The sequence below is a fragment of the Muscardinus avellanarius genome, assembly GCF_963383645.1.
Source record: "Muscardinus avellanarius genome assembly, chromosome: 7".
Taxonomy (NCBI): domain Eukaryota; kingdom Metazoa; phylum Chordata; class Mammalia; order Rodentia; family Gliridae; genus Muscardinus; species Muscardinus avellanarius.
The window spans coordinates 106350591-106365744 of NC_137793.1; the positions used below are offsets into that span (position 1 = coordinate 106350591).

General features: G+C 49.0%; 1 protein-coding gene across 1 annotated transcript in view; it reads left to right on the forward strand.

Moving 5' to 3' along the window:
• The window catches only part of STX6 (syntaxin 6), a gene marked incomplete at both ends in the record, with an annotated part of 48153 nt that overhangs the window by 30089 nt on the left and 2910 nt on the right, over positions 1-15154 (forward strand). Inside the window, 3 exons of the mRNA XM_080699396.1 lie at positions 3256-3381; positions 5150-5256; positions 9099-9193. Coding sequence (XP_080555522.1) covers positions 3256-3381; positions 5150-5256; positions 9099-9193 — 328 coding nt within the window. The remainder of the gene's footprint in view (positions 1-3255; positions 3382-5149; positions 5257-9098; positions 9194-15154) is intronic.

Below are 15154 nucleotides of genomic sequence, written 5' to 3' on the forward strand. Positions count from 1 at the left end.
CCCTGAGGTGACACTGGGAAGTTTTGTGAAAGTCTGGCATGGCAGCCCCAATTCTGTGACTCTGACAGATGCTAGAGAGAGTCGGCATGTAGACAAGAGGCTCATCGGGCTCCCGGCTGTAGAGTTTGGGTCCACGGTTAGGTGGCACCATGGCTTCTGGAGTGTGCAAGACAGTCCATCATGGCGGCAGCACATGGCAGAACCATTCTCCACGTGGCTGGGCTCCAGGAAGAGGAGGAGAAGGGGCCTGAGTTCCAGTGTCTCCTTTGGGCATCCTCCACCACCAGAACACCTCCCGCCAGGCCCACCTCAGAAAGGTGCTGCCAGGGTCTGGGGACCAAGCCCTTAGCACCGGGACCTTTGGGGGACACCCACACAAACCATAGCAGCCAGTTAGCCTGCCCAGCACTGCTGTCAACACCCACCCTGCCCCGTCCTGTCCTCTGGGCGCCAGAGGCACCTGCTTACCCTTCTCAGAGCACTTATCACAGAGTCCTTCATTCCTGTGTTTATTCTCCACCTGCTGAGCATTCTGCGTGCCAGCCTCTCAGCTCGGACTCTGATTTGTGCTCTTCTGTCTTCTGGACCCTGTGTTCCTGGAGAAGAAAAGTAGTTTTTGTTTTTTAATCTCTAGTAGTTACTACCTTGCCTACCTGTAGAACTCACTAGACATTTAAGGATTGAAATGTGATGTAAAGACATTTGAAGAACTTTAAATGTGCATTCAATTAAATCTCTCTTTAATATGTGTATTTTAAAGAAATTACACACATTAGTGTATGAAAGAAACTCCTTTCTAATTAAGTATAAACCTTTAAAAAAGATTAAACCATCACCTAGAATTTAGACTTGAATTTCAATTCAGATTTGATTCTTTTGGTGGGACAGAATGATCTTTGCCTATTGCTAAACTATTAAAGGATTTATTGACAGAAATTGTGTTCATAAATTCTGTGAATATGTTTTGTTTAGGAGTAAGAAAGACTTCATACATAACCAGAGGACTGTTTAAAATGTTCCTCTTTAAATGACTTATCTTGACCTCATTTTACTCAGATTCCAGAAAGTTACTAATTGTCCAGTTAGTAGCTGTTTATTTTGAGAATATCTCACTGTTAGTACTAACTAGGAATCAATAGTTCATAACATAAACCTTATTTTGCACCATGGGTGTTTGTTGAGCCACTTAGTTTTGAAAACAAATATTGAAAAACCTTGAAGAAGGAGAGGATTACACAAATGTCCAGCTTAACCTTTCCTATTTGAAGTTTGTGTTTGTTCTGGGGTTTCGATTTGTTTGGGTTTTGTTCTTATCTACATCCCTTGCTTTTTTTGCACGGTACAGGTAGGGAAACATCAGTGGCTAGCTCATTTCCCCTGGCTCCAACTCTTGAAGGAAGCATAGCTGTCTGGTTTTGGAGTTCCCTTGCTGTTTGCACTTGAGCATGTGGGAAATTAAGTGGCAGAAGTAGTTGTGATCGGGGGTGGACACCTGTCCCCTTACTCTTAATGTGGGTATTCTAGTCTCTGGATAGTATCAAAGTAACATTAGGAAAAAAGGCCTTCCACAATGCCTTCCCAAGCCTAACTTTAGGCTACAAGTAACCAGTCTCAGGGCCTCAGATTCTCAAGAAATAGTAGGCCAGGCCCCCTGTGTACTCGAGGGGCTCCCTATGTTCTGAAGGGGCTCTCAGCCTTAATGCCAGGGGCCGGTGCTGTGCTGCTCCCTTCTCCAGCAGCCCCTCTGGCATCCCTGGGCTCGCCTTTCAGTGCTCAGGCCTCTCCATCGTCTTTCCCATTAAAACAGACTCCTAGGGGTCCGACTGATGAATCTGAGCTACTTCATAATTAAACGTAGGTGACTCAACAACAAGGTCCATCTCACCTAAGTGTAGACCGTGGGCGATGTAGAAACTGACCCAGGAGCACAAGGCCCCAGTGGAGCCTCAGCTCTGCCCAGAGCCTAATCGTGCTCTGTATCCCTTCTCTAACCCTGAAGAAATTGTCTGAGGCCCCAGGGTCCTTGGAGGTCTTTGGAGTTTGGGATCAGAGTAAGCAGGATCTTTTTTGCCTTGACAGCCCTAGGACCAGATCAGGGCAGCGCCACTCACCAGTGGCCTTAGTGTGCTTTACCTGGCCCTGTCCGGCCTCTTACTGAGCTGATGCTCGATGCGTCAAGGCTCATGACAGGAACATATGGTAGCTGAGCGTCCTGGGAGCCAAGCCAGCTGCCTAGGAGCTTGGTGCCCCGCATCCTGAGCCCTGGCCCTCCCAGCCCTAGAAGTCAGGAGGAGACATGGTCAGTGCGGCAGAGGGACATGGGCTGTGGGAGGTGTTCCAGAGAACAAGTCATCCGTCGGACTTTTAATAGTGTCATAGAGAAAAAGCACCTGGTACAGGATTTGGTGGCAGCTCTACAAGGAAGAAGAGTTGTAGTCACCAGCATCTGCTGGTCCTGGCATGGGGCTGGTGAGAGCATCATTCAGTGAGAAAGCCGGGGTCCCCATCCAAAGGACCTGCTGTGACTGAGCTCTCATTCCTGCCTGGCCTCCTATAGAAGGATGACACCCCCAAACTTAGCCTTTTCTGGCTACAGATGTCTTTGGGTCATGCTTAGGAAACCTGATCTTGGCCCTGGAGAGCCCTGTGGAGCGCTGACATCAGAGCCAACCCTTGTCCGGGTTGTCAGGGTCGGCACCCTCTGTCGTGCCTGCCTGGAGAAGTAGCCCCCAGTCACCCTTGGGGAGGTCTTGGCCTCCAGTCCCACTGCACGACACTGGGTTTGTTCAGGGTAAGTCTAACAGGCAGGGGCGGTTCTGTGCCTTCTCTGCATGAGCGCTTATTGTTTACATTTTTGTTATTTTGGGGAGCCTATCCTCCCACAAAGCCCAGAACTTCGCTGGGTCAGCCTTCAGGAACAGACCCCACCTCTCTGGAGCCTGTTTGACCAGAACCTATGGTCCCAGGTAGACTGCAGAGGTCTGTGGAGAGCTGTCCTACGACACCAAGTGCTGTCACATTCTGGAACAGTGTACAGATCGGTGTTTGTTGGTTTGGCGTAGACATTCATTTCCATTTTGAGGGTACAGAGCTCGTTTGGGAGGGCATAAGACAGCAGGTTCTTCCTGGCATTCCACAATTGTACCACACAGGCACCGACCGAGGCCCCCAAGGCCTGGTGGCCAGGGGAAACATGCGGTGCTCGTTCAGAGACAGTTCCTGTGGTTTCTCCTGACTCTGTCCTTGCCCACACAGGCACTGCTCGGGGACAGCGGCAGCCAGACCTGGGGCCCGGGGACCACAGATCAGCACAGGCGCCTGGACCGTGAGCTGCACTTGGCCAACTCCCACTTCATCGAGGAGCAGCAGGCGCAGCAGCAGGTACCCGGCAGCCGCGGGGACGGTGGAGGGCATGCAGCAGGGCACCGCTCACGGCTCCACTGCCCGCTGCCACCACCAGGGTCGGGGTCCCTGCCTGATGACAAGCAGGTTAGAGCAGAGCCTGAGCCATGGTGAACTGTGTCGAGTACGCGACGATCGTATACTCGAAGGGTTCAAAATCCTTCCGAGCCTATGTTCAAGAGAACCACGTGATTAGGCCTCAGGAAAAGCGGGGCTGACATCAAAGCTGAAGGAGGAGGTGCTGGGGTTGCTCTGGTAGGGCACTTGCCTAGTGTGTGTGCACCCCGGTGCTGCAAAAAGGGGAAAGGAAAAAATGACAGACAAGGCCAAGGCTTTTAAGAAGAAATCATCTTCCCCAATCTCTTTTTTATTTATTTTTTATTTTTTTATTTTATTTAATTTTTTTTTTTTTTTTTTGGTGTGTGTGTGTGGTACTGGGGTTCCTGGAAGCCCTTCTACCTCCAGGCTACACTCCCAGACCTATTTTTACATTTTTATTTGGAAATGGTCTCCTAAGCCAGCGCGCGCGGCTGGCTTTGAACCTAAGCGATCCTCCTGCCTCTGCCTCCCAAGCGCGGGGATTACAAGCGTGAGCCACCATGCCCGGCTCTTTTTTTATTTTTTAATTCATTAATTATTTATTTTTTTGGTTCTGGGGACTGAACCCAGGGAAGTAAGGAAGTTCTAGGTCCTCCCCTCTCTTCCAAGTTCTACTTTTTTTTTTTTGGAAACAGTTCTCATTAAGTTGCAGAGGGCCTCGCTAAGTTGCTGAGGCTGGCCACGAACCTGCGATCCTCGTGTCTCAGCCTCCCAAGTACTGGGATTACAAGTGTGCACCACCACGCCCAGCTTGTTTTTTGTTCATTTCAACAAAGACACTTTCAGAGAGATTCGAGTCCTTTCTTCTTCATTGAAAATGGTTGGTTTGTTCCATTAAGTATAAAAACAATGGCTTTGATGGAAGTTGAGAGTGGAACTGAAGTGAAGTTGAATACGTGCCTTGTTATTTTAATATGTAGCGGTATTACTCAAAGGAAGCTAGTGACAGTGTCGCTGGGGCCCTGGGCGACACCTGTCAGCTGAGACTGTGGCTCCTAAGCGTGTGTGATGTGTATGTGCGGCTTCTGTGTTATATTCTTGTTCCCACTAGCGTGTGCTTTTAACCAGCTCACTCAGGTCGCTGTTAACTAAGCAGACTTTATAGACAGTGGGGGGCCGCAACACAACTAAATGTTTGTCGTTCAGAAGTTGTCCTTGAGGTGATTTATTGCCACAGGCTGCCCTCTAGTTTGCCTGTGAGGAGGAAGACAAGCCTCTGCGTGCGGTTCCCACGTCCAGAGAGCTGCCAGTCTCCTGTGTTCACGCTGGGGCCGCGGGTCCGGGCTGAGGCCTTGGTCTTGGTAGTGGCCCCTCCCCCTAAGCACCCCAAGGCCCGTGGTCGTCTGCATGTTGTCTTCGGTGCTGCCTGCCCCCTTCTCGGGCCTCAGCCAACCAGCGTAGCTCTCGGTGGTTTCCAGCCCGCTGACTGCTCACAAGTTGGATCAGCAGGAGATATCAGTAGCTTGACAATCCAGCCTTTTGAGCAGCGTGTTCTCAGAGGCGACGGTCTGGTCCTTTGATTTCTGGGCTTTGCTTCTGAATGTGAATTGTCCCAAGCTGGCAAAGAAACTAGCAGCTGGTGGAGTGCTGGGCTTGGAACCAGGTAAGATGGGTTTTAATTGCTTATTTCCCGTTTCTCTGGCACCAGCTGATCATGGAACAGCAGGATGAGCAGTTGGAGCTGGTCTCTGGCAGCATCGGGGTGCTGAAGAACATGTCCCAGCGCATCGGAGGGGAGCTGGAGGAGCAGGCCGTGTGAGTAGGAGCCGCCCGCCGCCAAGGCCGAGGGGAGAGCCAAGGGAGGGCCAGTCCTCGGCTCTAAGGCCTGGCAGCTGTGTGCTGGGGACGCCAGGGCCTCTTATTTACAGTGCCTTCTTGTCCTGTTGGACAGACTAGACCTCCAAAAGAAGCAGATCTATCAGATAAAATCTACGACAGGCTTTAGGTAGAGTTATTGTTATTTTTAAACACCTCCAAAACCAGATACAGATTTCCCAGAGCAGACACCTGACGCGGGGTCGTGGTGGAATTGTGGAACAGGGCTGTCACCTCTGGAGGCTCGTGTTCTGAGAGGACGTCAGCCCAGGGCGCCTGGGCTGGTGGGATGGGAGCTCCTACACCACCGTCCCTGTGCTCCCTGCTCTTGCATTCGTGAACTTTACTTCATCTTACACTGTAACTTCATGACAAAACTTGTTTTTGCACTTAACAAAAAAAAAAAGATTTTTCCCTTTCAGAAGGAAAACCTAAGAAAATAACTTTTAAAATTTGTTTTTTCTTAAGAACTATCTCTTTTCCACTCTAAAGTATAATAGCAAAAACAATATCTTAGATGGGGCCATGCAGTATCTTTGCTATTTAACACATTTTTTTCCTAGGGGAAAAGAACAAAAACAAGCTATGCATTAAGATAGTCCAATAACCGTCCCACCTTGGTAATGTACACTGTTGCACGTTCGTGCATTCTGAGTCCGGGCACTGTCTCCACCAGGCCCTCAGGCCTGGGCACCTGGGAGGAGGCAGAAGAGAAGCTGTCTCTGCCGCTCGGCGAGTTCACCCCTCACCCCGTGGACTGGACATGGGCAGTGAAGGCGGAGGTCGGGTGGCGACGATGTGGAGCTGGTGTCTGGGCTCGCGGTGCTGCCGTGAGGGCCCAGACTTAGCCTGAGCTCTCTGAGAAAGAGAACGAAGGGTTTCACTGAACCTGCGGGTGTGTACAGGATAGCTGGGCAGTGGTGAGGGGTATGCACCTCTGCCCATCTGGAGGCACAAAAGTGAACAGTAGAAAGGGGCCATGTGTCTCTAGCATGGGGCTGGAGGGGCTTGGCACAAGTGCAGAGGGGCAGGCAGACAGCGGAGCAGGAGAGGCTCGTCCTTGGTAAGGAGACAGGTCGTGCCCTCAGCAAAGGAGCGCGGAGCATGGTGTAGGGGCAATGGGGTGCTGGAAAGGCCCATCTGCCTACAGTTCAGGTGCTGTACCGGGGCGGAGCCAGTCAGGAGCCAGGTAAGGAGGTGGGGTACCAGGGATCAAGACTTTTTCTGTCTTATATGGATTCAGACCCTAAAATTCTGTGTTGAGATGGGAAGAGACCTAAGGGCATGTGCTATTCTGTTGGTGAGAAAGCCGGAGGGACTCCAATTAGAGATTAATGGTGAGCTGAACACACCTTTCGCTCCCTCTAAAGCTCACTAGAACAAGATAGGAATTTTTTTAAGGTATGAGATTTATGGGAACATAAAGCAAGAAATAAGAAGCAATGGTTGTAAATTTTAGATCCTGGGAAGTGCAGGTAAGTGGACTCAGCAGGCCAGAGGAAACAGTCCTGAGCCAGCTGCGTGTGCAAGCCCGAGACGGGCATCGCAGGTTCAAGGCCAGCCCCAGCAACTTAGCAAGACCCTGTTTTGAAATAAAAAGGGCTGGGGCTATAGTTTGGAGGTAGAGTGCTCCTGGGTTCAATCCTCTTTACCACCACCAAAAAAAAAAAAAAAAAAAAAAAAGAAAAAGAAATCCTCAGCTGTGGACAGTATTTATTCAGAAGTCTTAATGTAAATGCTGAATATTCATCTAATCAAATGGTGACAGAATAAACCAGAGGGAAGTGGAAAGGACAGAGGTGCGAGTGAGGGCAGAGAGCTAAATTCTAATCTGTAGTAGCATCTGTCGTAAGTCAATAGGCAGTGTCCACAAGGTAGAAGTGTGTTATTTTAAAAAACAGAGGAAGCACCGGCAGCAGCCTGTGCAGAGGTGAAAGGCGGTCGCACTTGCTTTAAGGAACAGAAATAATTGGGATTGCTCTGTTTTTGCCAAAAGGCTTTTGTGCCATTTGTCTCTTTAAACTGAGTTTGTTCTAACTCTGGTTAGAACAAAAAGTAAATTAAAAGGACAAAACATGGGTCTTGGACCTAGCTCCTAGCACCCAGTAGAAGGGCACCCGCCACAGTGAGACGTAGCCAGCCTGAGCTGAGGTTGCTCCGAGAGCTGGCGGGGATGCGGCTCAGGGTGGACGGCCTGGCACGGTCGGTCACCGCACCGCAGAGCGAGAGACGCTCCAAGACAAAGGCACACTCCACTGTGAAGTGAAAAAGTTGCGAAATGGCTTATGAGTGTTCGTATCCGTCACATGTTAAGATGGTAATATTTTAGATGCGAAATGGCTTATGAGTGCTTGTATCCGTTGCATGTTGAGATGGTAATATTTAATATTTTAGATGCGTGGGCTGCATCAGTGGACTGTTAAAGTTACTTCCACCCGTTTTGATCCTCTCCCCGTGGCTGCTGGATAACGCCCAGTGGCAATGCGGGCGATGGGGTGCTGCCATTGGCAGAGCAGGGCCGCGAGCTGGCTGGTGGCGTCGTCGGCTGAGGGCTGGCTGACAGGCCCCTTGTCTACAGTAGAGAGGTCATACCCAGCGCACAAAGGTAGCTCTTGTTTCCGGCGTTTGGCCCTGCCTAGAGAGGCCTGCCAGCTGCGGGCCACGATGCTGCCAGGCGCTAAGATGAGCTTAAAATGTTTTACTTTGAAAGTCCAGGTACAGAACAAAGGTTTATTTAGTTGTCACTGTGGAGTTTATTTACTAATTGACTTACTGAGGAGATGGCCGCCCCACATCCTGCAGCACTGTCCTATGTCTTTTGTGGGCACACTCCAAGACCAGGAGCCTGTGCCACCAGCGACGCTGTCAGAGTTGATCAGGCCTTTGTCGCAAGACCCTGGCACGAATTCTAGCCTTACAATGAGCAGGTGCTGATGGGAAGTTGAAAGTGTAGAATGTGGGGCAGTTTCTGAAGTTGGAATAAGAGTACAGTGTGGTGATCACCAGCTGCACGCTGGGCAGCAAATGGCCTGAGCCTCCTGGAGCTGGCTGTCACAGGAGCCTGGGGATGCCAGCCTGGAGGATGTTGGCCCTGTTGGCACAGAGCAGAGTGCTGGAAAGGAGCCGCCACCTGCTCTGCATAGCTCCTTAACTCATGGCTGCCCCAGAGTGCCTCTGGATCTTATATGGTCCTCACAAGTGCCCCGGGGGCACAGCTGGACCGGTGGGATCACCATTTTACAGATGAGGAGAGAGCCCCCCACAGTTGGTAGGGCACCCTGCATAGGGTAGCGCTTGGCAGAGTGGGCTCCCTGGCTCCCCAGAGCTCGCGTTCCGCCACAGCGCACGGCCCTGAGCTTAGAGTGTAGCGTAATCAGGGCCACGCGGCCTCCTCTGCAATCTGAAATCTAGGGAGCTCCACAAACCCAAGTTTGTTGTTGTGGTTCTTTTTTTTTTTTTAATTTGCAGCAAGCTCATATTACTGAAAACCTCATCTGAACTGACTGCAACTGTAGTTTTCTCTGCAGAAATATAAACATGTTTGATTATGGCATGCATAATGCATGCATAAATTACCTTTAAAAAACATCCCCCAAGTCCCAGAATTGAAGACATCTCTTGCCTCAAGGATTTTGGATGATAGGTTATGGTCCCGAATCCCAATGTGGCCTGTTTTATGTTTGCCAAAATGGAGAATAGATCCCGACTGATTCCTGTGGCTCGTGCCTGGTTTGTGTAGGCTTGTGCTCACCATCTACCTCTCGGTCTCCTCCTCTTCCCAGCATGTTGGACGATTTCTCTCACGAGTTGGAGAGCACTCAGTCCCGGCTAGACAACGTGATGAAGAAGCTGGCAAAGGTGTCCCACATGACCAGCGGTACGTAAGCCTTGCCCGGGGCTGTGTGGGCCTCCCTCAGGCGGGTGGCGCCCTGCAGGCCCTTCCCTGGATCAGGGAGTGAAAGACTAGGGTGTAGAGGCCTTGGCTCCCGCTTGCACCCCAAAGCTGGAAAAGGGCCTCTTGCTCCCCCTCCCCTGTCCAGGGGGTTTTCACAAGCCCTGGGGAGCACTTTCTTTGCAATTATGAAATTCCTTTTGATTTTTTTTCTATTTCCTTGCCAAAATAGGGAACTTATTTAAAGCAGTAATTAAGAAGCCAGTTATGTTTCTCCTGAACTTTCTTTCATTGATAGAAAAATGCCTACTACTTCAGAATAAGAAAGATGGCCTTGTAGATTTAAACTGTTGTATTTAATTCACAGTGAAATGTCCTGGCAAATTCGTACCAGGAGGAGGATGAAGTTACCATTTTCAGTTAGTTACTGTGTAGGAAAATGTGTTCCATGATGCTTTTTTTATTACTAAAATTCACCTTCCCTGTTTCATTAGAAGTAATATACTTTACATCAAAAGAAATCCAGTGTCTCTTATCTGGTAGGAGGCTTGGTGGAAGGGAAGCCTCTTTGAGGTTATTGAAGTGTTCTTGGACCATAGAATCTTCCTCTTCTATTAGAAGGTCCCTGTTTTTTTTTGTGTGTGTGTGTGGTGCTGGGATGGAATCCGGGGGCTTTCTACCCCCGGTCTACACTCCCAGACCTATTTCATACTTTATTTGGAAATAGGGTCTCACTAAGTAGCCAAGGCTGGCTTCGAACCCGTGCGATCCTCCTGTCTCAGCCTCCCAAGCACTGGGATTACAAGCGTGTGCCACCACACACCGCAAGAAGGTCCCTGTTTCTTGATACCCCATTCGTCTGCTGGTCTCCTACTCTCAGATACAAGTGACACATAATATTTAAATGCAATGTGCATGTTTACTCTGTAGCAGTTAACTCCTAGCCAAGTTTCATAACCATTCTCTGGGTCTCAGTTTCTCATCTATAAAAGTAGGCAGAGGAGCCAACATGGTGGCTCATGCTAGTAATCCTAGTACTTAGGAGGCTGAGACAGGAGGAGCTCCAGTTCAAAACCAGGCTCAGGCTAGGGGTGGTGGCGCACGCTTGTAATCCCCGCGCTTGGGAGGCGGAGACAGGAGGATTGCACTGGTTCGAAGTCAGCTATGCTGGCTTAAGAGACCCTGTTTCCAAATAAAAACATAAAATAGGTCTGGGAGTGTAGCCCCGTAGAAGAGTTTCCAGGAACCCCAGTACCACCAACCAACCAACCAACAAACAACAACAACAACAAAAAAACAGGCTCAGCAACTTAGTGAGACCCTATTTCAAAATAAAACAATAGAATAGGGTTGGGAATGGGGCCCAGAAATAGAATGCCCCTGAGCTCCACTCTCAGTCACACACACACATGAAACACACAAACAGAGACACACACAGAGGACTGGGCGTCCAGCTTGGGAGTGGAGCCCTTGCCTGGTGTTTTTTTGATGGAGGGGATTGAAAGTTTAAGACAATATCTTTAGGAACAGATGGCCACGAGGGCAGAGGACCTATGAAATCTCAAACAAAAGGAAGCTCAGCTCTTGAGTTACCTCCTCCCCTCTCTCTAGAGGCAGATATCTTTGTGCTTGTAGCAGGCTCCTCTTATCTGAAATTGTGTGTGTGAGAAACAGGCACCAGCTTAATGCATGCTTAGAGAAGGGTTTGCAGGCTGGTCTTTAACCCCTTCTTTCCTCTCCTCTTCCATCCCTCCTCTTCTGCTTTAAAAAAACAAAAGTGTTTTTTTGTTTGTTTGTTTGTTCTTTATTTTGGTACTAGGAATTGAACCCAGGGGCATTCTATCTTTGAGCTATGCCCACAGCCGAATGTTATTCTTTATTTTGAAACAGAATCTCACTAAGTTGAGGAGGGCCTCACTAAGTAGCTGAGGCTGGCCATGAACCTGCGATCTTCCTCAGCCTCCCAAAGCTGGGATTACAAGCCTGGGTCACCATGCCCCGCTGAGACCCTGTTACAAAACAAAAGAATTTTTATTTTTTATTTTTTTATTTTTTTGGTAGTGGTACTGGGGGTGGAACCCAGAGGCTTCTACCTACTTTTTTATATTTTATTTGGAAACAGGGTCTCACTAAGTAGCTGAGGCTGGCTTCAAACATGTGTGATCCCCCTGTCTCAGCCTCCCAAGTGCTGGGATTACAAGCGTGCGCCACCGCGCCCGGCACAAAAGAATTTTTAAAAGGGGCTGAGAGTGTAGCTTGGAGGTAGAATGCCAAAAGAAGTACCAAATCCTTAGTACCAAAAGAAAAAGAAAAAGAAGTAAACAACAGGGTCTCACTAAGTCACCAAGAGTCTGGCTAAGTGCTGAGGCTGGCCTTTGAACCTGGGATCCTCTGTATTCTCCTGGCTCCACCTCCTAAATACTGGTCTTACAGGTGTGTGCTACCATGCCCATCTTAAAACAAACGTTCTAATGAAGTATTAATTAAGCAGTTTAAGCACTAAGGCTCTCATTAGTGTGTGTATTAGTTGCAAAGTCAAGTAGCTACTTCAGCGCCAGTTTTGTTGGGGAAGAGCAAACGAACAAAGATGTACTGTGCCAGGCTATCCCAGCATCCCAGGTAGGAATAATCTAGAAAAGCACTTGCATTGTGACCAATGTCTCCGTGTGTATCAGTGGCACAGGGCGTGCTTGTGCTTGATTCTAGTTTCCCCCAAAAGAAAAGTTTGGGAGCAAAGTTAGAACTGTGGTTAAGTTTGCATAAGAAAAAGATCCGGCAAACCAGCTGGCCTGAAAGGCTCGTCATTTTGGACAGGTGGCCTGTCTTCAGTTTAGCTATTGCTGCTACCAAAATAAATACCATTTATGGCTCCCCTTGGTGGTGGTGCCTGCCTCATTTTGTCCAGTGGGCAGTTTATGATTGTCTCTGTTCTCCTCTGTAACTTTTGGCTAAGTCCACTGCGTTTTAATTCCACCTGTGCACTCAGGAAGTGTATGGACGCACAGCAGGGGTGAGGACGCAGCCTGGAGCAGCCCCTCCCCCCCCCCCCCCCAGAGGCAGAGCCCTCCTCCGCCCCTTGGCCGGCTGCCCCGGCCAGACTCTACACTTTCGTGAGTGACCCAAGAGAGACTAATTTTGTCATTTTCCTACGCAGATAAGTTTGGTTGTTTTTTTTTTTTTTTTTTTTTTTTTTTTTAGTGATCCTCACTTTCATTGGCTCTCTTTAGGGGAGGCAAATAAATTTAGAGACAAAAAAACAAAACGACCACGGGAGTGCCTTCTGCCCTCCTCTGAGCTTCTGCGGCAGCTTGAGCCATCTGGGTGAGGACTGGGCTTGTCGCTCAGTGGTAAAGTATGTGCTAAGCCGCGGATCCCATCCCCAGCAAGCACACTGCAACACACAAACGCACACACTTGCACACCTCTGCTTGAAACTTTTCACTTGAGGTCACCAAAGCCCTTGTGGTTAGCACCTGCTCCTTTTATGCTTGAAGCCTCACCCGAAGTGCCAGGGAGAAGGCTGCTAGGGCAGCAGCTCCCTGGAGTTACCCAGCTCACGTGCAGAGGCAAACATACCACTTCAAAGGAAATGGCTAAAAGAGCATGCCTGGGCCGCAGGATGTGTGTCTGCACTTGATGAAAACCCCTATTAATGCAGTTGCAGGAAAGAGTGACTGGGGGCTTGCTAGAGCCAGATGGGAAGCCAGAAAGTGTGCATCTGGTCAGCACTGGACCAGGCTTTGAAATGGCCTGACGGCTCCGCACCGCGCCCCAGAAGCATGGGGAGCGAGTAAGCTGAAGCAGCCACCTTCTCTTCCCCCCTGGAAGGGTGTGAACTAATCATTTCCATGAGAATGCTTGGAATTGTTGAAAACACTTATTACTTAAATCAGTAAGCTTTATTTTTTTAAGCAGTTTTATATGCACAACAACATTGAGGGGACACTTAAGAGATTTACCATGTAACATGCCCTTGACCCCAAAGCCTCCCCCATTGATGGCTACAGCACCGTGGTATGTTTGTTAGAAATCCATGAACCTGCATCGACACATCACTGTTACTCCCGAGTTCACAGTCACACAGTGTTTTAACAACCTTAGGGTTCATTCTGCAGATTTTGGTAAAAATATAACAACTTGAGTGGCATACGCCTGTAATCCCAATACTTGGGAGGCTGAGACAGGAGGATCCCAGGTTCAAGGCTAGCTTCAGCAACTTAATGAAACTCATCAACCTAGCTAGATCCTGTTTCAAAAAATAAAATAGGCCGGGTGTGATGGCGCACACTTGTAATCCCCGTGCTTGGGAGGTGGAGACAGGAGGATCACGCAGGTTCAAAGCCAGCCGCTTGCTCTGGCTTAAGAGACCCTGTTTCCAAATAAAAATATTAAAATAGGTCTGGGAGTATAGCCCGGAGGTAGAAGGGCTTCCAGGATCCCCAGTACCACCAAATAAATAAATAAATAAAAATAAAATTTAAAAAATAGGGCTGAGGGTATAGCTCCGAGGTAGAATACCTCTGGGTTAAATCCCTAGTACCAACCCCCCCTAATATATATATTTATGTATAAATATCTACCACCATATTATACACAAGTTTTAATGCCCTAAAGATTCTTTTTTTCAGCTGAGCATGGAAGCCCAGGCTTGTGATCTCAGTACTTGGGAAGCTGAGACAAAGGATTACAAGTTCAAGGCCATCCTCAACAGCTTAGTGAGACTCTGTTCCAAAATAAAAATAAGGGCTGGGGGTATAGCACAGAGGTAGAGTACCTCTGGGTCTAATTCCCAGTACCACAAAAATGTTATTTTATTTTTATTTGTGTTTGCTTGATACATACTGTTTGTAAATGTTGTGAGGCACAATGCGATGTTTCCATTCATGTCCACATTGGATAGTAATCAACTCTGGGTAATCCGATACCCGTCACCTTGCAGTTTTATCATTTCTTTATGGTGAGTACATTCAGAATCGCCCTGTTTTGAGCGGTGCAGTGCATTGTTGTTCATTGTATTCTGCTGTGCCAAGGTGGGATCCTTCCTTCCGGACGATCACAGTCTGTTGGCCAGCCTCTCCATGTGTGTTGGTCAGCCTGTGGCTCCTCCGCAGTCTCGAGTAATCGCTGTTCCGCCCTCAGCTTCTATGAGATCAACTCTTCTAGATAATACCTATGAGTGAGGTGATGAGTGTTTATCTTTCTGGCCTGGCTTATTTTACCTAACACGACGTCCTCCAAATCCAGAACGACAGACTTTATGCCTTCTGTGGCTAAAGAGTTTCCTGTCTGTTGGTGACGTTTAGGATGACTGCACATCCAGCTGTTGTGAGGAGTGCCGCGGTAGCACGGGAGGGAGGTCAGCTGTCTTTTCAGTTTGATGCTTCCGTTTCCGTGGTGGACACCAGGAGTGGGGCTGCCGGGCGTATGGTAGGTCTAGTTTAGTTTCCGAGGAACCTCCATCCTGTCTTGCCCGGTGGCTGTACTGATTTGCATTCCTGAGCACGAGTTACTCTTTCGTCCTGCTGCATTTGCTATTGTTTGTCTTTTTGATAGCAGCATTGTCTTTGGGGTAGTGTAATCTCACTGCGGTTTCCCTCCTCTGTGACCTGGGCAGCCGCTGATCCTTTTACTGTCTCCATACTTTGCCTTTCCCGACACACGTATAGCTGGGCTCGTACAGTTTGGAGCCTCCTCACGTTGGCTCCTCTGCGTGGGATGTGCAGCTGAGCTCCGTCTGCGCCGGCCCTGCTCTGTAGCTCATTGACCGCTTAGCCCTGGCTCGTACTCCGGTGTCTGGACATGCCACGGCTTGTGTCATCGCCCCTTCTCGGAGCAGTCAGGACTTCCCGTGGATGCCTGGAACCATGGCAGTACTGAATTCTCTGTGTGCTATCTTGCCTCTACACCTATGATAAAGTTCAGCCTATAAACGAGGCAGTGCAAGAA